Here is a 22,694-nt window from a genome sequence, read left to right as displayed (position 1 = left end):
ACACGTAGACATAGACCAGAGGACATTCTGAGGATGCACGACAGGTCGTGTCTGATTCTGCTCGTAAGGGGTGCTACAACTTTTCAGTATTTCTGTAAACTGGTTAATCATGTCTTTTCTTATCAGTTAAGATTCAAGACTGTTGAATTTGCAGTAAAGCACTTTATATTTAAAGAGATAGAGGGCAATTGAATCACCTAATCATGCACATAAGCCATTGGTGCTTGGACCTTGATGATTGTCATATTTTTCATTACATTTATTGTAGCAGTCGTGGTTGCATATGCAGATTATATGAGATCGATATTCTTTTTCATAATGAGAAACAAGAAACTTGACGTAACACACAAAACAAAGACCTGCGGAGTCAGTTGAGTTCCAGTGGATGGAGCTCTTGATAAACCTGTGTAGAGTCTGTGACATCTACAGATGGAGGTGGAGCATCTACTCAGACTATAGAAATATAAACTTTGAACTGCGGGTTTCATCTGGTCAGAGGAGAACTGGCCCCCCGACTGAGCCTGGTTTCTCCCAAGGTTTTTTTTTCTCCATTCTGTCACAGAGGGAGTTTTGGTTCCTTGCCGCTGTCGCCTCTGGCTTGCTCAGTTGGGGACACTTAATTTCTAGCGATTATCGCCGATTTGATTGCACAGATACTATTTAAACTAAACTGAGCTAGACAATGACATCTCTGAATTCAATAATGAAATGCCTTTAACTGAAAATTTAAAATTGAGTGTTTAATCTTATCATTATACATTACTGATACTCTATCCTCCAATTTGATACTGTTAAGTGCTTTGACACAATCTGTATTGTAAAAGCGCTATATAAATAAAGGTGACTTGACTTGACTTGACTATAAATGTGTCGCTCAGTCATCAAACACTTTCATTGTAGCAGAAACAACAGAGCGTAAAGACAAAAAGGTACTGTAATATTTTTATAGAAAGAGGTTTGAATAATGTTGTGAAGATAAATTACTTTTTACTTAAAGAATATTTTGTTCAACAACAAGCTACATATTAATTTTGGCTTGTAAATATATTTGTTCCTTTTCTTTGTCAATGAAAGGCTAAAATGGAGGAGCTGACAATTATTCTGTTGGGAAAGCAAGGAGCAGGGAAGAGTGCATCAGGAAACACTCTTCTGGGTAGACATGTATTTCACACAGCGCCCAGCTCAGAGCGAGTTACTCAAGCCTGTTCACTGAGCATGTCCACTGTGGACAAGCAAAACGTCACAGTGATTGACACTCCTGGATGGTTTGATTCTTCTCGGTTTGAGAATGAAATGAAGCAGAATATCATTGAGTTCGTCATCAGGTGCATGCCACATGTGTTTCTCTTAGTGCTGCCTATTGGCAGATTTATCAATGAAGAGATAACAACAGTCATGAATATCCTGAAGGAGTTTGGAGATGAAGTCAGCAAATACATGATTGTGCTGTTCACCAAAGGGGATGAGCTGGAGGAGAGGCCCATTGAAGATTACCTGAAAGAACTTCACTCAGAACTGAAGGCAATCATTCAGGTATGTGGAGGAAGATATCAAGTCTTCAGCAACAGAAACAAAAAAGATCGCCAGCAAGTGTCTTCTCTTCTGATGAAGATTAATGAGATGGTGAAAAGAAATGAAGAAAAATGTTACACCGAAGCTATGTATAACAAGAACAAGAAACAGGGTATAAATGAAGCAGAGAATTCAGTGCTAAAAAACAGAGACCAAGTGAGCAGCTGTGATGTTGACAGAAAAGAGACAGGAGAAAAAGAAGAACAAAAGGGAAAAGGAGAAACAGATCTTGAAAAGTTAAACCAGAAGATGGATGAGCTAACTAAAACCACCCAAGAGAATGAAACGAAGTTATTGAAAGACATGGGCCAGCAGAAGAAAGACATGCAGCAACTGCAAGGAGAGTTGAAAACGATGCAAGGAGAACTTGAAAAAATGAAAAATGAGCTGCTTCTAGTGCATAAGAAAGCACGTCACCATGAACAATTCCAAGAACTTAAAAAACATATTAAATGATCATTTGAAGTAATCTGTAGTCTTATATGCACAGAGGTGAATTTTGTGGAATCAAATTTGGAATCTTTAATGTTGCAATATTACAAAAAAAAAAAAAAAAAAATTATATATAAATATAATTATATATAAATCTGGTCCAATGATCCCAGATGATGATGCTCATGAGCCATTAAAACTGCTGGGCTTTGATTAATGTTTTGCTCTAGTTTTCTGAAATGGTTGAGTCTTATTTCAGTTCAAAATGAAACTATTATCTGGCAATTACACTGTTCTATTACACTGTAATAAACAACAAATAAATTATTTTATAAATAAAGTTTATGCATTGCAGACAAATTCTTAATTCACAGTTTTTAATTGCCTTTGTAATATTTTAACAAATCTCACAACAGATTATTTAAAATGCACATTTTCAAACATTTCTTATCAGCTCAGTGCAAGACACAAAATCATTTAATCATTTAATCAAGCTGATCTTAATGTTTAATCAGTGAATTAGTTCAAAGTGTGTGTGTGTGTGTGTGTGTGTGTGTGTGAGAAAAAGCACAGGATATTGTACAAGAATGATACAATCAATGACTTTGTGTCCTTCAGATTGACACAAATACATGCATCTTACATTACATATGCCATGTTATAAAATAAACAATCATCATACCATGATAAAGAATGCCAAATTATTGCAACTCACCCTTCATCTGAAAATGTCAACTACAATATAGATTCAGTCGAATGGTAAAGTGGAAACATTTACTGTATTGAATCAGAAATCATAATCAGAAAGATCTTATTACCAAGTATGCTCACAGTATTGAAGTGCCTAGGCCCGCTCCGTCCCCCACCCCAGTCAGAGAGGATGCTGACAGTAACAGAGATGCTGCTTCTTCAACTACAACTTCGAACGCAGATGTCAACCAAGATGAGCACTTTTTAATAACAGGACCTTGTAAATATTATGTCAAAGGGATAGTTCACCCAAAAATGAAAATTACCCCATGATTTACTCACACTCAAGCCATCCTAGGTGTATATGATTTTCTTCTTTCAGACAATTACAGTTATTTGAGTTATAATAGAAATGCCCTGGCTCTTCCAAGCTTTATAATGCAAGTGAATGGGTGGTAATATTCAATAGTCCAATAGAAGACCAATAAAGTGCATCCATCCATCCTAAAGTTAGAAGAAGCTAACGATTATGGTATAAAAGTTTTAAATATACAGTCATGGCCAAAAATATCAGCACCCTTGGTAAATATAATCAAAGAAGTCTGTGAAAATTAATCTGCATTGTTAATCCTTTTGATCTTTTATTTAAAACATTCACAAAAATTTAACCTTTCATTGGATAATAAGAATTTAAAATGGGGGGAAATATCATTACGAAATAAATGTTTTTCTCTACATGTTGGACACAATTATTTTTGATGTTGTGGGCCTATATTTCTGCTGGAGGTCCTGGACATCTTGTTTAGACACATGGCATCATGGATTCTATCAAATACCAACAGATAAAAAAATCAATAAGTGACTGACTCTGTTAGAAATCTTTTAATGGGCCATGTTTGGATCTTCCAACCATACAATAATCCAAACACAAACCTCAAAAACAACACAAAAATGGGTCACTGAGCACAAAACCAAGCTTCTGCTGGCCATTCCAGTCCTCTGACCTGAACCCTGTAGAAAATGAGTGGGTGAACTGAAGAGAAGAAGCACCAACATGGAGCTGTGAATCTAAAGTGTCTGGAGTGATTCTGGATGAAGGAATGGTCTCTGATATCTTGTCAGGTGGTCTCTAACCTCATCAGGCATTATAGGAGAAAATTTAGAGCTGTTAAACTGGCAAATGGAGGTTTCAAAAAGTTTTGAATAAAAGGGTGCCATTAATTGTGGCCAGTGTGTATTAGAGAAAAACATTTACTTCATAATGATATTTCCCCCCATTTAAAATTCTTATTATCCAATGAAAGGTTAGATTTTTGTGAATTTTTTTAATAAAACATCAAAAGGATTAACAATGCAGATTAATTTTCATTTTCTTTGATCATATTTACCAAGGGTGCCGATATTTTTGGCCATGACTGTATCAAAAATGTATCAATTCGCTTCAGGAGGCCTTTATTAACCCCCCGGAGGCACATGGAGCACTTTTTATGATGGATGGATGCAATTTTTTGGACTTTTTGGGTGAACTATCCCTTTAATAACCTATGTCAGGGATCAAAATTATGATTTGCCCGTCACTGTGTGTCATGTGTGAAACAGTCAGTCACACATAGGAGTAGAGCCATACAATTCTGGATCAACTGAGAATCACAATTTTTTGGTTTCAATTAGAGATCACGATTATATCTATAGAGAAAACGAATCCGAAGCACTTCTTTCGGTTCCAAAATGTTAAAAAGCCTTAATTCAAACATGGCTCACTCTAGAAACATAAAAAAAAAAATGGCTAAAACACTGCACACTGAGGCATTTCGGCTACCCAGCCTTCCTCAGAGTGTGTTGGGAGAGATCACAATTCTCCAACGATTCTGAACAGACCAAAATATGTAATGCAAGTATGTAATTTACTAGAGGTTCTGACATAATGTTAATTGCTGCAGTCTATTTATTATTACATTTTTTTATTTGAATTATTTATTGCAAAATCTGCACCTCTTCCATGGCTAATATTAATTTCATAATGATCCTTCTGTGAAGTCAAGCAGAAGAATTTAAGTGAAAATGTGCAAATACTACTGGCTCAGTGAACTAAATATGCAAAACCTTATATGTCACTATTTATAAAACAGGGTGTTCATATTTTACTGTGCTGCTTAAATAATAGTAAAATAAAATAAAAAGTAAAAATTGGAGGCATTAATTAAGTGTATACACACTTCTCCAGGCACGACTACACCACTGGTTTGTCTTGGTGACAGAAGCTTCCAGAGCACAGACACAGATAAATAAATAAAAAAATAAAAAATAAATTAAAAAAATAAATATAAATAAATATATATATAAAATCAATATACAATAGACAAAAATAGACAATAGGCAATGTATGTACAGTTACGGTATATACAAGTTATGCAAGGGAATGTGAATAAGAGGTATGATGTGTTAAATAAGTGTTGGGTATTGCACTTGTTTTTATTGGACAGTGGGGCATTTAACAGTTCATGGGGTAGCAGGCCTGAGGAAAGAAGCCTTATTGTGTCTGGCTGTTTTAGTGCTCAGTGCTCTGTAGGGTCGACCAGATGGCACCGGTTCAAAGAGGAAGTGGCCTGAATGTGAGGGGTCCTGCCCTTTTTTCTCAGAGAGATTACTCCTCAGAGTGGATGAGTACTGTTCTTAGAGATAGGGAGGGGGTACTGTTACGGAGCTGACGAGACATGAGGCATGAGGATCCATTTGCAAGCATTTTTTAGAAACGTGGTCAAACACAGGCAGGGTCAAACATCAGTAGACAGACATGTCGAGGGCAAGACACAAGAGTATACCAAAAGCATGCGCGGGTCGTCGAATGGCGAACAATATCCAAAAGGGCTTGACAATAGGGGTAATCCGAGTATACGAGCAATAATCCAAAGAGGGGCAAATAGAGTCCAAAAGGCAAGACGAAAGCACAATCCAAAAACACAAAAGCAATAATCAAAACACAGGTAAACAGCTTGGCAAGACTAGATAAAGAAACTAGGAAAGACTCCGTAAAGTAGCTATCAGCAAAGACTGTGATAAACGCTAGACAATACTCGACAACTAGAGCAGGATCTGAATGTGTTTTAAATAGTGTGTAATGGCTCTCAGGTGAGCATGTGATTGGTGACAACTGTGTGATCAGTGCAATGGATGCTGGGAACTGTAGTCCGGAGTGGCATGTAAAAGTCTGTGTGGTGTAAGAGTCAATGTAAAGAGAAGACGACATCTGGTGGTGAACAAACAGAAGTGCATGGACAGGATTTGTGACGGGTACTTTGTAGGCTTCTGAGATGTCTGCTGGGCCTTTTTCACAATTGAGTCAATGTGATTGTCCTCTACAATTAATCCAAAATGCCGCTGCAAGATTAGTCTTTAATGACCCGAAAAGAACGCACGTCACACCTCTGTTCATCAGTTTGCACTGGCTACCAATAGCTGCTCACATAAAATTCAAGGCATTGATGTTTGCCTACAAAACCACCACTGGCTCTGCATCGCTTTACCTAAATTCACTACTTCAGACTTATGTGCCTCTAGAAGCTTGCGTTCTGCAAGTGAACGTCGCTTTATTGTTCATCCCAAAGAGGCACAAAATCACTTTCAATGACTTTTTCATTAACTGTTCCCTCCTGGTGCAATGACCTGCCCAACTCAATCCCAGCAGCTGAGTCCTTAGCCATCTTCAAGAAACGGCTAAAAACACATCTCTTCCATCTTTATTTGACCCTCTAGCACTCTCTATTCTAATTCTATTTTATCTGTCTTCTTTGTATCTATTAGTCTCCTTTGTATCTATCTGACCCTCTAACATTAGCTTTCTTTTTTAACATTTAATTTAGCTTTTCTATTCCATTCTACTTGTTTTCTTTCATAAAAAAAATGTAAAACATTTTTTTTTTAAAACCTTGCTACGTGTACTGCGTTAGGCCTTTAGGGTAACTGAGATTTGTCATAGCTCTTGCATTTTGTTGCTCTTTTGCTGGTTTTGATTGCTTCTTTTGTCCTCATTTGTAAGTCGCTTTGGATAAAAGCATCTGCTAAATGACTAAATGTAAGTCTCTAAATGTCCCACTTCAGATCCAGTGTCCAGGAACCTGAATGCAGGGCGACCAGTAAGGGTCCAGTGATGTCTTTCAGGTAGGCCAACACCAGTCTTTCAAACGACTTCATGACCACAGATGTTAGCCCAAAAGGTCTGCAGTCATGTCTAAAAAAGCTATTCAGAGAGATGATTCAGTGATCAAAGAGATAAGATAGGAAGTGATCCTGATAACTCTTCAGACCTGTTTAGATGCTTGCATTATCATATAGTGAACTTTGCAACCAAATGCAAGAAATATCAATAGCCTACATTGATTTAAATATGAGGGCAATAAGTAGGCCTACGTGGGCAATAAATCTGACCCCACTGCCATTTACGGTAAATCAAGTTAAAAGAGAATAGCGTGCATTCACATATCAGACACTGACCAGATCTGATAAAAGAAGATAAAAGAGGGATTATTGCTAGACTCCTTTAGAGAACATTTTAGAAATTTCCGACATTGTTTCCATTTCCATTTCACAGATGTAACATTTAAAAAAAAAAAAAAACATAGCTCAAAGCGTATTTACAAATTAACAATTTCATAGACAGAACAGGTAATGGAGCAACAAGAAGTTTTATACATCTGTGCTGCAAGAAAGCTTCTCTTTAGTAAACATTGTTCTGATTGTTTGTGAGAAGGTTCATGTGAAAGAAAGGTGAAGACAGGGTACTGTGGGCCAAAGAAAGGGTCGGATGTTCCCTCTAAAATCAAAATGTATGTGTGCAAAGTATGTGTGTGTGTGTGTGTGTGTGTGTGTGTATGTGTGTGCTTGTTTGAATACATGGCTTTTGAAGACACAAATATAATAGTATGGGTATTACAACATAAACATGGGTTTTGAGGACACTTCCTTTGTCCTTATAAACCAAATGGCTGAAAAACAATAAATAGTTTTTTTGAAATTCAAAAAATGCCAGTAGTTTTTGTTTTGTTTTGTTTTATTGTGAGTAAAGGGGATAGAAAATAGTTTTGACAGTATAAAAACCAATATATACGTGTGTGTGTGTGTGTGTGTGTGTGTGTGCATGTTTATGTGGTTTACAGGGACACAAATTTGTATAATAACATGGGTATGACAGAGGTATTACAATTTGAAGGTGGTTTATGAGGACACTGTCCCCGTAAATCAGAAGGCTTAAAAAACATACTAAATTGTGTGTTTTTTTTAAATCTAAAAATGCAGACAGTCTCCTGTAAGGGGTAGGTTTAGGTGTAGGGTTGGTGTAGGACAATAGCATTGTCATACAGTTTGTACAGTATAAAAACCATTACGCCTATGGAGAGTCCCCGTAAACCACATAAACCAACATGTGTGTGTGTGTGTGTGTATACGTTTAACTATACTTCTGAAGTACTCCTCACTAGTTTAAAAGGCTTACAAATTGGCCAAAGCATGTTTTTATTTAAATCTAGTGTTTTGCACATGTTGCTGGGAGGGGTAGGTTAGGGGATAGAAAATATCATGAACCTGATACTAAATCAATGGAAGTTTATACAATGTCCTCACTAACATAGTGAAACAAACGTGTGAGTGAAAAAAAGATTTAAAAAATCTTAATCCAGTACATCACGAATGACTGGAAAAATCCATCCAAAAATCCAAAAAAATCATTAGCAAAAGAGTGGGAACCCTGAGGTGTCTCAGATGATTCCTGCTCCAACTCTGTCTGCACTGTAAAAAAAAAGTCCGTAAAAATACAGTACAATATACCATAATAATTTGAAGGAATTTTCCGTATTTGGTTTTTACAGGTGTTTTTCCATATTTTTTTAATTACGCTTTGCATTGTGGGAACAAGAAGCTCAGTCGATTATCGGCGCGAAAACAGTGCTTGAGCAGACGCCATTATTCACGGAGATAGTATCGGTCAAAATATCATTTTAAAGTCGGATTTCGGGTTTGGGGAACTGTTCTTACACTTCCGTGGTAAATTAGTTTTTGTTAAATGTAACAAACTGTAACTTTAAATTAGCTGCTGTCTAGCTTGTTTGGTAAATGAATGTCGGAGCCGTCATATTTAACATTTTGAGCTCACCATCACATCTCACTCGACGACGTGGAGGTAAGTTACTTGTTACAGTGTTCTCACTTTTAGTTTTGTAATTAAAAGTTAATTAATTTGTTACTGAGTGTGTCGTAAAGCATCGGCATATAACGTTACTGAGGTGAAGTTAAGCAGCTAGAACATTACATCTGAGGTACAACTGTGTTTAGAGCGCTTTATAAAGCGCTTTTTAAAGATTAAGATAAGACTAACGTTAGGTGAAGATCTGACATCGCAGATAATAATAATACAATATAAGCATTTTCAGTGGTGCTTTACACGTTGTTAAATTAATTGATGTAATAATATTTTTGTCTTCACCTGTACCTGTAAGGCAAATAAAAGCTACTGAACACATTTTTAAGAATGTTTACATGAGGTAAAAATAAACCATGTTCAATTTGTATATATTGTGCTTGATTTATTTGCTACTAAAGATAGGCCTATGCTATAATTTTTTAGAAATTTCTGCATTAAGGATTGTCCGTTTATGGTACAGAAGAAAATGTAAATCTACAGAATTTTCCGTTTTAATGTTGAAGGAAATGTCCGTAAATATAACAGAAAATGTCCTGGTAATTTTCTGCCAGTACATTATCCGTTTTTTTACGGAATTATTTTTACAGTGTGACTGTACATGAGTGTCTGATTTAATTGTTTTATTAAAATTCCTCTGCCTTTTATATACTCATATCATCCAACAAAACTCTTCAGATCTGTTAGATGCTTACATAAGTCATATAGTTAATTTCGCAACCAAATCTGAGGTCATTACATTACCTCCAGAAGAGGACAATAAGTATGTGGGAAATTAATCTAACCCCACTTGCCATTTACTCTAAATCAGGTGGAAAGAGAATGGCGTGCATTCACTTATCATAAACTGACAACATTTGATAACAAATAATAAAAGAAGGATTATTGCCCAAAAACCTCTGTGCACCATTGTACCTTTAGCAAACATTAACGTATTCCCAACATGGCTTTCATTTTTCAAAATCACAGATGTGAAATACAGATCAGATACTCCCACTTATCACAACACAACCCAATAAAAAAGTTGCAATTTTAATTAATAAAAAATAAATAAATAAATAAAATTCAGAATTAGAGGATCACCTAATTCTTTTGCAGGTTCACCAGTGCAAATTCTTACTATTCTTAATAAATTCAAGAGACAAGATAGTGTTTTTGTGTTACATGAAAAAAGTTATCCTATAACCAATCCTATACACATAAAACATAAAGCATTATCAGTGTCAGAGCCAATGGGTGCTGGTATGGGCTTTGGGATTTATTTTACACATATTTTCCCCTTAATGACACATTGATCATCATCCTGCACATGCTAAACTCAATTTAAAAGTAAATGTTCTTAATGTGGGTATCTTCCCCAATCTTAAATAAAGAACTTTCCATTGCTCAATGAGCATTTTTCCACACAAGAGAAGGAACATGTTTTCATCTCAGGCAAACTTACATAAAAACCATAGGCACTTTGATTTTATTGTAAATAACTGTTTTCAGAAATGCGTTTTATTTATTTTGTTATACATAAGTACATACCCCAACAAACACATAGAAAAGCACTTATTTAAACACTTTCATGGTAGGTGCTTAAAGGTAGTTCAATAGTTAAAAAGAATAAACCATTACAGAACAAACAGTGGGCAGAGTGATCAACAAATGTACATAGACAACATAAACCTAGACACATTTATACATTTATGCATTTAGTTACATTTTTAATTATGCAAATTATTATGAAATAATCCATTTCTAAGGTTTGCAACCTAAACCTAACCCGCATAAAAAATCCTTCTGCATTTTCATTAATGCTCTTACTTGATGTCTTGTGTAGAAATTTTCTAAAACTCATTGGCTTGTTTTTTTGTTGGCTGTTTCAGTTTCTAGTTGAGATAACAATCTGTAAAACTGCCAACATCAGATCTGTTAAGAAGGGGCTGGAGCAAGGAAGCCCTTATAAACTCTCTTGTAGAGTCTCTCTTAAAGACTCTTATTCTAGGTCTCTGTTAAACTGAGCCAAAATGAGTGCACAATTCGCAGGTCTGTAGCAGATTTTTTTTTTATTACAAATGTTAAATTTTTTTTTTAAATGTAGCTTCATCTGAATTTTCCAATTTGATCAGTTTGTATCTTATTCAATAAAAATCTGATATTGTAATATTGTGACAATACAAATACAATCTAAAACGTCAGTACATTATTATTATTTTATGCAATTGTATTTTCTTTCTTGATTGATATAGTACAAGATATTAGGATTGTTCTTATTGGCAAAACAGGCGTTGGGAAAAGTGCCACCGGTAACACTATCCTTGGAAGAGATCATTTTCACAAAGCAGCAAGCTCTAAGTCGGTGACTAAGCAATGCGGTCTGGCCACCACTGTTTTTGATGGCAGAACGATCAAAGTTGTGGACACTCCTGGCTGGTGTGACACAGAGCTCTCCGAGGCTGAGCTCACGCAGGCCACAGTGAAATGCATCGACTTGTCATACCCAGGTCCTCATGTCTTTCTTCTCGTCTTGGCGATTGGCAATCGCTTCACATCTGAAGAAAAGCAAACAGTCCAGCAGATCCAGGAGATCTTTGGGGAAGGAGCTACAAGATACACAATGATTTTGTTCACAAAGGGGGATGACCTGGAGGACACAACTTTTGAGGACTATCAGAGAGGAGCTACAGCAGATCTCAAAGCCTTAATTGCCAAATGTGGTGGCAGATGCCATGTTTTCAACAATAAAGATAGAAACTATTTACAAGTGTCCAAACTCCTTCAAAAGATCCAAGACATGGTACAGGACAATGGTGGTGGATGCTACACCAACTCAACATACCAGCTACTGGAGCAATATAAGAAAAGAGAGGCTGAGCTACAACGGAAAGCTGACGCTGCTAGGAGGGAGATGAAAGCCAGAGAGGTTGAGCTGCAAAGACTGATCAAACTTATGGAACAGGAGCAGCAGTGCCAAAGGCTGAGAGAAACACAGCTGCATGAACAACTGATGGAACACAACCACATTATAAGTACTATGCTAGAGCACATGCACATTGAAAGAAACGAGAGGAGTCAAGAGGAAGAAAGGACACAGAAAGCATTAGGTGCCCAGGCTGCAGAACATCAAAGGATGATGCAGCTAGAGAGGCAAAAACAGAGAGAAGAGCAGTTAAAACATCAGCATTACATGGAGAAAAGGAGTTAGAGAGAAAAAATGAAGAGTCCCAGCATAGACGGAGAATGGAGACGGAGAGGCAGAGGTTGGAAAAGGAGAAGCAAGAAATGTCAAAAAGATATTTAGAAATAATTCTTCAGCTGGAACAACAGAAACAGATGACAGAGGCTGAAATGCAAGAATTGTTAATGGAAAAAATTAGGAAAAAGAAAAACTGTATTATAACATGAAAAGCTCTATTTACACAATATTTCAAGGTGTCTGAAGTTTCAAAGACTAATGAAAATGATTTCAAATTTTACAAATGTGATTGTAAATATTCTGTAATAAAACAGCATTCAGCTGTCAAATGTTTTTCAAGATTTGTTACCTAATGCATACATTTTTAGTAGACATTCGCTAACACTTTATTTAAAGGTGTCCTTGTTACAAATGTTACATGTACTACTATTATAATAACAATGAATTACGCATAATTACATGCAAGTAACCCTAAACCAAACCCTAATCAAATAGGAAGTACACGTAGTTAGTTAATATTACTTAGTACTTAAATGTATAGTTACACTGTAACAAGGACACCTTAAAATAAAGTGTCCTTATCTTATCAGATAGATCTAGATACAGCTAGTTAACTATGATATATCAATGAGACAACAGCCAATAGACAATGCAAGAAACCTTTAGATATAATATAATTTCAAGTTTCACTAAGGCTTTATTTCTTGCAGACAGACCCAGATATTTATTCAGAATGGCGAAGGAAAAAATTAATTTCAAGATAAAACATACAAAAAGCAATAAGACCAGCTCAGCAACAACTCGTTAAACATGTCTAATTGATGTTTTTATAATTGTCTTGAATTTAGTTGTGTACTGTATATGTTTATTAAAACTATATGTACGTTTGTTGAAGTACCTGAATATTCACATAAAAAAAACAACAATGCACCAATGTATTTTTTTTTCTTCATAGTGTTGAGTGAAAGTAGATTATTGGTGTGATGTGTGAATATTTGTTTGATGAATTTTGTCAAATGCACAAGCAGGTTTCTAAAAAAGAAAAAGAAAACAATATATCCTACTGAAACCATTAATAATGATAATAATAATAATAAACTATGCTATTGTAAGATTTACAGAACCTCAGACACTTTGATCTTCTGAGATGGACAACACACATAGTGTATTAACATACAGACATGTTTTCACATATCACTGAGAAGATGCAAGAAAAGTCCCTTCTCACCCGTTCATCCCCTTCCTTCCTCTTAGCTCACTCAGAATGGTCAATAATATAATGTTCTACATGAATGCAGGTGATATTTAGAGTCATGTTTGGTATCATTTGAATTGTCTCTGTGCGTCTGGTACAATGGTCTCATACTTACAATTAAGAAGTAAACTAAAAGGTAATACAAATCCTAAGAGTTCAGAGATATTTTGCTCACTGTAGAGGTTGTGCCATTTCCCAGTGTCTTTCATGCAAATCTGTCCCAAAAAAGGTGTAAACGATCACGTCTAGGACTTGATCAATGCAAATTATAATTGTTAGTTCCTGTCTGCATTTAGAGGATGCTTGTCTTGGTCTGAGGTACTTAAAGTGAAAGCTGCATAAAGATTAGGGTGCTTCTGTAGTCAGAAGCCCGTTGCATGGAGCATGTCCATGTGCTCTGCATTTAACCCATCCAAGTGCACACACACCGCAGTGGGCAGCCAGGGGTTTGGTGCCTTGCTCAAGGGTCTCACCTCAGTCATGGTACTGAGGGTGGAGAAAGTGCTGGACATTCACTCCACCCACCTACAATCCCTGCCAGACCTGAGACTCAAACCCACAACCTTAGGGACACAGGTCTGACTCTCTATCCATTAGGCCACGACTGCCTACTTACATTTATCTTTGAGATTGATTTGATATCTCTGAATTGGCCTCAACCTCTGATTATTGTAATATTATTCAAACTAAGTGTACGTGAGGAATCACGGCATGATTATATAAAGTTATCATTAGAGGAAGTTAAGTTGGTCAACTTGGTTCTATGGTAATGGCCATGACCTCTGGTTAGACATAGTCTTACCTTAATTAAGTGTGCATAGATCTATGGGTACTAAATAATGTATTCTAAAATGAGCAAAATATGGCCATCTAGAATATTAGTCAATCACCTCTGTCTAATGACCAAGACTGACAAGTTTGTGAGTATGAGATCCATATATTGGCTAGTACGAGACTCAAAGTGTTACAGGAATACGATTAAAAGGATTCAATACTATTAAAGAGTAAAATAGAGTAATCAGATATTTAGATAAATTATCTTCTCAATGATCAATAATAATTGGCATTCTAACCTAAATTTGAAGTCATAATAAAATAGAGTCTGATTAGAATTGAACTTAAATTAAATAACTTTGTGCACCAAAAAGATCAAACGCGCAGGAAACCTTCGTTGGGCCAATTGAATGGACTTTACACAACGAAAGATACAACAGAACAATTTTGGTATATTTTATATTATGCAATGTGTGTGTAAAACGGCCATACATTGGCATCACTATTCTATACATTGTATCAAATTTACATAGTGTTCTTGGGGCAACATGTAATGAAGAAAAAATAAAGAGGTAATATGAGTAATAACTTCCAACAATTTTTCATAGGAATATTTACACTTTTGTTTGCCTATCAACTCGCATCACCCTAAAAAAGCCTGATTAACATGCTGTATGTCAAACATGAAATTGAGGCCCTTTTTTTAATAACAGAAAGTAGTATTCTGATTTGATAGCCCATGTTTTCTCAAGATAAGAAATTTGTAAATAACTACAAAATATCATAATACCATAAGAGATCTAGCATTTCATTTAGTCAATGTCAGTTATTTTTAAAGACCAAAGAGGGAGTTTTAATGGTTAAAGTCATTCTGCATATCTAAAATGCCCTAAATGTGCTATACAGGACTTCCAGACTTAAAACTGACATATGAACTATTTATGCCTGGGTCTCAAGAGGAAACATAGTAATGATCACCTGGTGTTGTTTAAATCAACATTTAAAAACTACTGAATATGGCATGCAGGAGCATGTTAATAGTCTACTGTGAAGTCAGTTTGCATTTTTGGTCATTGAAAACAAACCATGCAAGTTCAATTTATTGTTTTTATTTCAAAAAAAGAAAGAAAAAAAAAAGGGGGGGGGGGGGACTTCCTAGTGGACAAATGCCTGCCTGGTAATAATCCAAACCAGTGCTAGACAAGACATCTGAACTTGCACCCCTCAACAAAAAGTGCACACTATAGTACACAGCAACACTATGAGAGATCACAATATGGAACAAGTGTGAAGTTACTCAAACACAGGATAAGCATCACCTTCAATAAAAGCATTCAAATGGAAAATTTAGTCTGAAGGTTTTCCTCCATGGAATTAAATTGTAGTTCTGGGTCTGAGAATCTTAGTTTTAAGTGCTTACAGTGCAAAAGAGCAGCAGATAAGCTTAAACTAAACTGTCAGTCACCGGATGAAGATTCCTCTATGACATTAAAAAGATCAACGGACCTAAAAAATAGTGCTCATTAACACCACCTATGAGTTGCACAAGAGATCACTATGCTGTCTCATCCATAACACGATAATATCCTCTGATTAAGTCATTGAAAAAAAAAAAAAAAAAGTAACAGATGAAGACATAGCACTACATGAATTAAAACTGTTACTCCACAGAAGACAAAAGGCGCATAATGGAGGCGCCCTCTACTGATGGTCCAAAACAACTGCCTCCAAGTACAGAAATACAAAAACGATATGGGCTCATTCAGCTACTACTGGGCAGAGCTCCTGTCCACAGTGGAACATGACCGGTTTACCTACATAGAAGATGCTGGCTTTACCAGATGGAATTTCAAAACATATGGCTGATTTGCATTTTTTTACAGTGACCAACACACACGTCGGCAGGGCAGGGGGGAAAAAAACAAACAAAAAGAATACATGACGTTGTCAGACAGACAAACAGGCAAAAGAGAGCAGCTGCACATGTGTACATGCATAAACCCAGGGGATTTTATCCAAGATGGTGCACCTAAAATTTGGAAAAAAAAACAAGGCCAAAAAAGAATTTGCCATTGTTTAGTCCGGTTGGGTGTATTTTAAAGAGGGGAAAGAAAAAAATAAAAAATAAAGTCGTCAGACAATATTCTGTAAAACAGAATTTCTAAAAATGTCTGTCATGCACAGTTTGGAATAATGTACATGGTTTCACACACACAAAAGCGTGCACTGCTCTCTGAGTTGCCTCACACACACACTGATGCTAAAGGAATCTAGCGCATCCTGTACTCTGACGTCTTGGACACCTCACAAAGCTGACCCTTGAAGTCAATGTCGACGGTAAAGTCCAGGTCTCTCTGGAAAATAGGAAGAAAATTATATTAATATTCAAATACGAAATATCCTCTTAATGGTCAGGAATGTGATCCATGTATAGATCTGTAGAACCATCCCAACATTCGCTTATTTACTTATGACATTCAACAGGTTTAACTTTAAAATTAAGACTGTAAAGCTTTACCAAAAGGAATAAATTCTTAAATATCAAAATAAAAGGTTTAATTATAATTTCAAAACAGCACTGTACTTGCAGAAAAAAACTTCTCTACATGAAAGAATTTTAACAGTAGTGTATGCATATTTTTGGGACTTACATTGTAATATAATGCAGTATTATATAATATAAATTTCTCTTTACACGTTCATGTAAGAATCTATTCTAAAAGTGATCTTTTAGAATATTAAGTGCAGGTGGGGCTTACATTATTCTTGACGTTGGGTTTCATGCTGATGGTGCCAAAGATCTCCTCTCCGGTCTTCACCGTCAGATAGTCATCAAGGTAGAACACAGTCTGCTTCCAGTGAGTGTAAGGAGACTCTGGGCCTAAAAGGCAAATGCACTTTGTTTTCCAAGGGTTCATTTATAGCTTAAATTCATGGTGAAAAAAAATTGCGGTAGAGAGAGGGGAAAACAAAACCAGCACTCACTAGTAGAGAAACCCGTCCTCTTGTGGCAGCGAGTGAACTCAATGTTGAAGTAGGTTACCAGCGCATGAATGTAGTCGTTCCTTTTCACCTGCAGGCAGAAAGGTGACGTGAAGGACAGGTCCTCAATCTTCACTGTGTAGATGTCCACCTCCTAATGAACAGAGAAAATTGATAAGGTTGAATAAGCAAACAAGCAGGGAAAAAAATCTTTTTTTATATTTTAAGAACACTTGCTAACCTTAATGAGGCAGGCAGTACTAACGAGCTGTTTGGGGTCAACAACATCCACTAGTGGTTCCTTAATGGCCACTTCCTTGATACAGGACATGTCAAAGCCATAAACATTCTCCCACCCTGAAAATACACAAAAATAAAAATGAAATTGTGTCCTATTTCAGACACAGCAGAAAAGGCCTCAAATGCATTCAGAGATTGACATACAGTGAATTTTGTAGTCCTTGTACTGTCGGTCCTCAATAGCAGTGACGTAGAGCGTGGCTCTGTCAGGGAAGATCAGGCCATCCGGTTTCTGCAAAAGAAAACAAATGGGCAACATGAGCATTAATAAAATTACAGTCAACATGCTCAATTTTTATAGTGACTAGCTTCAACACTGCAACGCGTTAAAAGGACATTAGCATACACCCACCAGCCATTTGTCTCTGGCATAAATGACGGTGTTAAGCATGGACTCGTAGAAGAGACAGTAGCCCATCCACTCAGAGATGATTATGTCTACATTTTCCACGGGAAGCTCAACCTCTTCTACTTTGCCCTTAATGATGGTAACGACTGGACAATGAAAATGAGGTTAAGAATTTGAGGTACACAACTCATAACACAGTAAGTTCAGTTCAAAAGGGATCACAAATGTGCTGTGCACACGAGGTCTGTAAACAATAAGTCAGTCAAGAGCTATGAGAAGTACTTACTGTGATCCAACTTGTTGGCCTTCACAATCTTCACAGCATAGTCGGATATACTGCTGCACTCAATCTGGGGAACGAATGACAAAAGAATGCAAATTCTGACAAAAGCACAGCATGGGCAAGAAGCTCATTTAACTAAACTTATCAGTATCCATAAAAACTCAACTGTTGAAAACAATGCGCTGACATTTAAATATACAGTTATGATTTACACTCACCCCAATTACTTTCTTGGCCCCAGCTTTGGCTGCAAACATACAAAGGATGCCAGTTCCACTTCCCACATCCAGCACCACCTTATCCTTGAAGAGATGCTTGTTGTGGAACATGGAGTTTCTGTACGTCAGAGTACGAACTTCATCCTTTAGCATCTCCTGTGGACAAAGAAGGGGTTTATATTAGTCACAGATATTAAGACGTTTAATTGTACCACTCTTCATGAAACATGGACCAATAATACTGTACCTCATGGATGCCAAAGTGTGCATAGGAATCAAAGTAGTAGTCTTTGGAGGTCATGTCTTCTGCTGCAGGTTTTGCAGAGCTCTCTCCCTGTGACACCTATTAAAAAGTAATCAAATTAAACACCAAGCATGAGCAAAAAAACTGAAGATTAGGCAGTCTCTTTTGTATGCTACATGCAATTTTGAAAAGTTGAGGAAACCAAACCCCATCTAAACCAGATGGTGATAAATCTGATTTGTAGTTATTGTGAGGAATTCTGTTTAATGTTTCAACACCGATTGGTATATGCACATTTTAACAATAGGACAAAACCTGTTTCGGTCACGCCTGACTCATTTTAACGAATCGAATAAACGATTCAATAACCGCAAGCCACAAAAGAATCGCTTGTCGCCTACTGCACCAAAAGTAAGGATGTAACGTTAGTTAAAAATTCACTGTTCGAACAAAGAAAATCTTATTTGTAAGCGATTCAAAAGATTCAAACCACCGTGACCAATCAAAATCCGCCACTATTACAATTAACAGAGCTTAAGTGTGAATTCAAGACCACCATTGCCTCTTTAAAGACAACTCAAATAGGTTAAAACCGTGATAAACGTATTTTCCCCAAAGAACATTATATTTATTAGAGAAGAAAAGTCGCGGTTATACCAATTCGCATTTTAAACGAGAAGAATCGTTTTCATAGCGTCGGAAGTCCTCTGAAACTTTAAATTTAAATGCATGCGGGCAACAACGTGGTTGAGAAAAAGAGTCTTTAATTAATTGATCACACCGCGAATTATAGCAATCATCTCACTAGTAACTACTTAGTCGTGGTTTGGTGAACAAAGCTGTAAAAATTAGCAAGCGCATCCCATGCGGTGCTCCGTCCCATGCGGTCTTTAACCAACAATAAGTCACTGTAGCGCGCCGCCAGCGTGCTCTAAACCACCCTCATGGAAACCGAACGAGCAGGACTCACAGATCACTAAATCTAATACCATTACACATCAAATCAAACATTTAAAAACTCGGAACTAACTCGTTTTAGCCTATTAGCAATAGCAGGCACGTGATGCTAAATGAATGAATTACCCACGGCTGGCTAAAATGGATGCTCAAGATGCGTGTGCGCACATTTCTAGCCACCTGATAACGACATACGCAGCGCACAAATCCTTCAACGACTAAAGAATCGGAGCTAGGACGCAACAAATAAAGCTAGCGTGTTGAGTCTAGCTATCGTAAATAGCTATTCGGCCTCGGATGTGTGCCAGGCTGTATGGCCTTGAGTAGCTCCAGTTTAAGTTACCTCCATTCCGTCCGCTGTCTCCGCCATTTCGGTAAACTGGACTGTACCACGACTGCAGCACTGCTCATGTAAAACACACTTGTTTTGCTCCCGCCCCTTCGCCTTTACCGAATGATTTGATTGGACGACAATCACGGGATTTACTGTAGGCCCCGCCCACTTTCTTGCGGCTCTCCGTTATAGGCTCAATTTCTCTGCGTTTTTCCGCTCTTTTGAAGCGTGGCTTTCATTGGGCTAAACCGTAGCGCGATCACTGATTTATGCGTTCATTTAAATTTTATATACTACAAGTTATTTGAGAATTATGATTTAATTGTTTTCAGGTAGGCTAGTTATGAGAGTTGGACTGATGTCTGTGACCATATACGTTTACAAAAACGTTTTTAGCAAACTGTAGGCTAATACCTTTTGTGCACAAGAACAGATTGAAGACATTTATTCAAATATTTATAGAATCGTACAATATTTATCTATCTCGATAGATAGATAGATAGATAGATAGATAGATAGATAGACAGACAGATAGATAGATAGATAGATAGATAGATAGATAGATAGATAGATATAGATAGATAGACAGACAGACAGACAGATAGATAGATAGATAGATAGATAGATAGATAGATAGATAGATAGATATAGATAGATATATAGAGATAGATATAGATAGATAGATAGATAGATAGATAGATAGAATGAGTATTGATCAAACTAAAACAAGTGAAAAGAAAAAAACAGTAGCACATTACATAGACACATAACTTAACAAAATTAAAAGCCTCTCCTCGTGTCTCCCTCAAATTTATATACATTTCTTTGCTTCTTTTTTTTCCCTGTGGAAGATGAAAAGATATATATTTTTTAAATAGGCATATTCCAGTGATTTTGTTCTTGCAATCATAATCAGTGTTTGAGCCACAACATTCTTGAGAATATCTTCTATTTTGTATTTTTTTTATAGAAGTCGTCATACAGTTTGGAAGGATGTGGTGAGTAAATGGTGACAGAATTTTATTTATTTTTATTTTTTGGATGAACTGTCCTTTTAAGTCAAAACGAGCTATGCGAAGCCTATTTGATGCTAGATGATGCTATATCAATGTTAAAGCAAGATGCCTTTAGAATAGTGTGCATTTACTGATAAATTGTAACAAATATAGATATGAGTTTACCATGTACGGGATGATGTATCATCCGATATATTATTTGGGGAAATTTGTTAAATTAGTGCCACAAAACTGACAGGTGCCATCTTGCTCTAAGTAAGAAAACCCCTTAGCTGGGACAAGAAGCCCCCAAGTTAAATCTCAGCTGTCATCTGATTTTTGTAGAATATATAAAATTCAGGATTCAGAATTCAGGATTACTTTATTTGTCCCTCGGGAAATCTGTCTTGGACATAAGAGCTGCCACATACACTAATACATAGAGTTATAATTCAACAACAGTATGCAACAACAACAACAACAAAAAACATAAGTACCTTACCTGCAACACCTTCATTTCACCTCCACCTTTTGTCCTAAGTTTAGGAGATTCACAGATAAAGAAATGAAAGTGTTTTTATTTATTTGTGATTTTAGCTTAACTGATATGTTATCAATCCAAGCTAAAATTCCATAACGTAAGACACTCTCTATCACAGCCTGATAAAATAACATCAATACCCTTTGTTCAACCCCAAACACCCTGAGTCTTCGCAGGAAATAAAGTTGCTGTTGAATCTCTTATAGTACATACAGAACTCACATGGACATTCCAAGACAATTTACAGTCACACCCAAGTATTTGTACGAATGGACCTGGGTAATACAACTGTTATGGACCAGTAGTGGAGAATGGTCCCCCAGATGCCCTGGATCAAAAATAATTTCTTCTGTTTTCTTAGTATTTACAATGAGATGATGGTCCTTACACCATTGTACACTTTTGTACACCATTGTCTGAACTTTTTAACCACCAAGGTATAACTAGAAATGTTCATATCCATATCCATAAGTCCCAAGATGGCAGTGTCATCAGAAAACTTAACAATAGAAGTGCTGGGATGATAACTATTTATACAATAATTTGTGTATAATGTCAATAAAATGGGAGAACTCATGCATCCTTGCGGAACACCTGTGTTCACAACTTTAGAGATAATGCCTGATTCACTCTGACCTGCTGGATGCTATTGGTCAAAAAAGAGTAGCCTACCACTTAATGATGTATGGATTCACAGACATCTGCCTAAGTTTACTGAGAAGGGTGTTTGGCTCCAGCGTGTTAAAGGCAGAGCTGAAGTGCACAAACAGTCTACACTGTAAAAAAATAAAATAAAAAAATAAAAAGTTGAGCCAACTTAAAATTTGAAGGCAACCAGCTTCAGCAGATTTTTGAGTTTGCTCAACTTATTTTTGTGGGAGATTCTCTAATTTGTGTTGTATAAATTTAAAACAACAATTTGAGAAAACTCAAAAACTCAAGAAAACTTTTTTTTTTTTTTTTTTTTACAGTGTAGCATAGGCCTTTGTGGTTTTCAAGATGTTGCAAAATAAAGTGTGTTGTAATTAATAAAGCATCATCCATTCCCCGATTGTCTTTATAGGCAAACTTGTACGGATCTAGCTGTCCCTTTATGTCTGACTTCAGCTTCCCCACCATTAGCTTTTCCAGACATTTCATTATAATAGACACCAGGGCTACTGGTCTATAATCATTATTTTTAATGATAAGTAATTATTGCTTAAAGGGTTACTCCACTCCAGAATGAACATTTTGTCATTAATCACTTACCCCCATGTCGTTCCAAACCCGTAAAAGCTTTATTCGTCTTCGGAAGACAATTTAAGATATTTCGGGTGAAAACCGGGAGGCTTGTGACTGTCCCATTGACTGCCAAACAATTAACACTGTCAAGGCCCAGAAAAGTTGTTGAATAT

At 36.5% G+C, this 22,694-nt stretch overlaps 2 protein-coding genes across 2 annotated transcripts; one reads left to right on the top strand and one right to left on the bottom strand.

The window, feature by feature from the left end:
- The first annotated feature begins 1,080 nt into the window (after nt 1–1,080).
- On the top strand, nt 1,081–12,404 carry LOC131535412 (GTPase IMAP family member 8-like). Its single transcript, XM_058768215.1, has 2 exons — nt 1,081–1,916; nt 11,069–12,404. The coding sequence occupies exons 1-2, from the start codon at nt 1,081–1,083 to the stop codon at nt 12,072–12,074; spliced, it is 1,842 nt and encodes a 613-aa protein (XP_058624198.1). The 3' UTR covers nt 12,075–12,404.
- A 2,132-nt stretch (nt 12,405–14,536) lies between these two features.
- Nucleotides 14,537–19,901, bottom strand: prmt1 (protein arginine methyltransferase 1). Its single transcript, XM_058771590.1, has 10 exons — nt 19,771–19,901; nt 18,474–18,569; nt 18,227–18,382; nt 18,012–18,075; nt 17,729–17,871; nt 17,521–17,608; nt 17,318–17,433; nt 17,080–17,230; nt 16,854–16,975; nt 14,537–16,448 (listed from the first exon to the last, which is right to left on the bottom strand). Exons 1-10 carry the CDS (start codon nt 19,795–19,797, stop codon nt 16,365–16,367), a joined length of 1,047 nt encoding a protein of 348 aa, XP_058627573.1. The 5' UTR covers nt 19,798–19,901; the 3' UTR covers nt 14,537–16,364.
- Nucleotides 19,902–22,694: the final 2,793 nt, after the last annotated feature.

Source organism: Onychostoma macrolepis, chromosome 03, assembly GCF_012432095.1.
Source record: "Onychostoma macrolepis isolate SWU-2019 chromosome 03, ASM1243209v1, whole genome shotgun sequence".
In the NCBI taxonomy this organism is placed as follows: domain Eukaryota; kingdom Metazoa; phylum Chordata; class Actinopteri; order Cypriniformes; family Cyprinidae; genus Onychostoma; species Onychostoma macrolepis.
The sequence above is the reverse complement of the archived record's forward strand: the minus strand, read 5'-3'. Positions and strand labels throughout refer to the sequence as shown.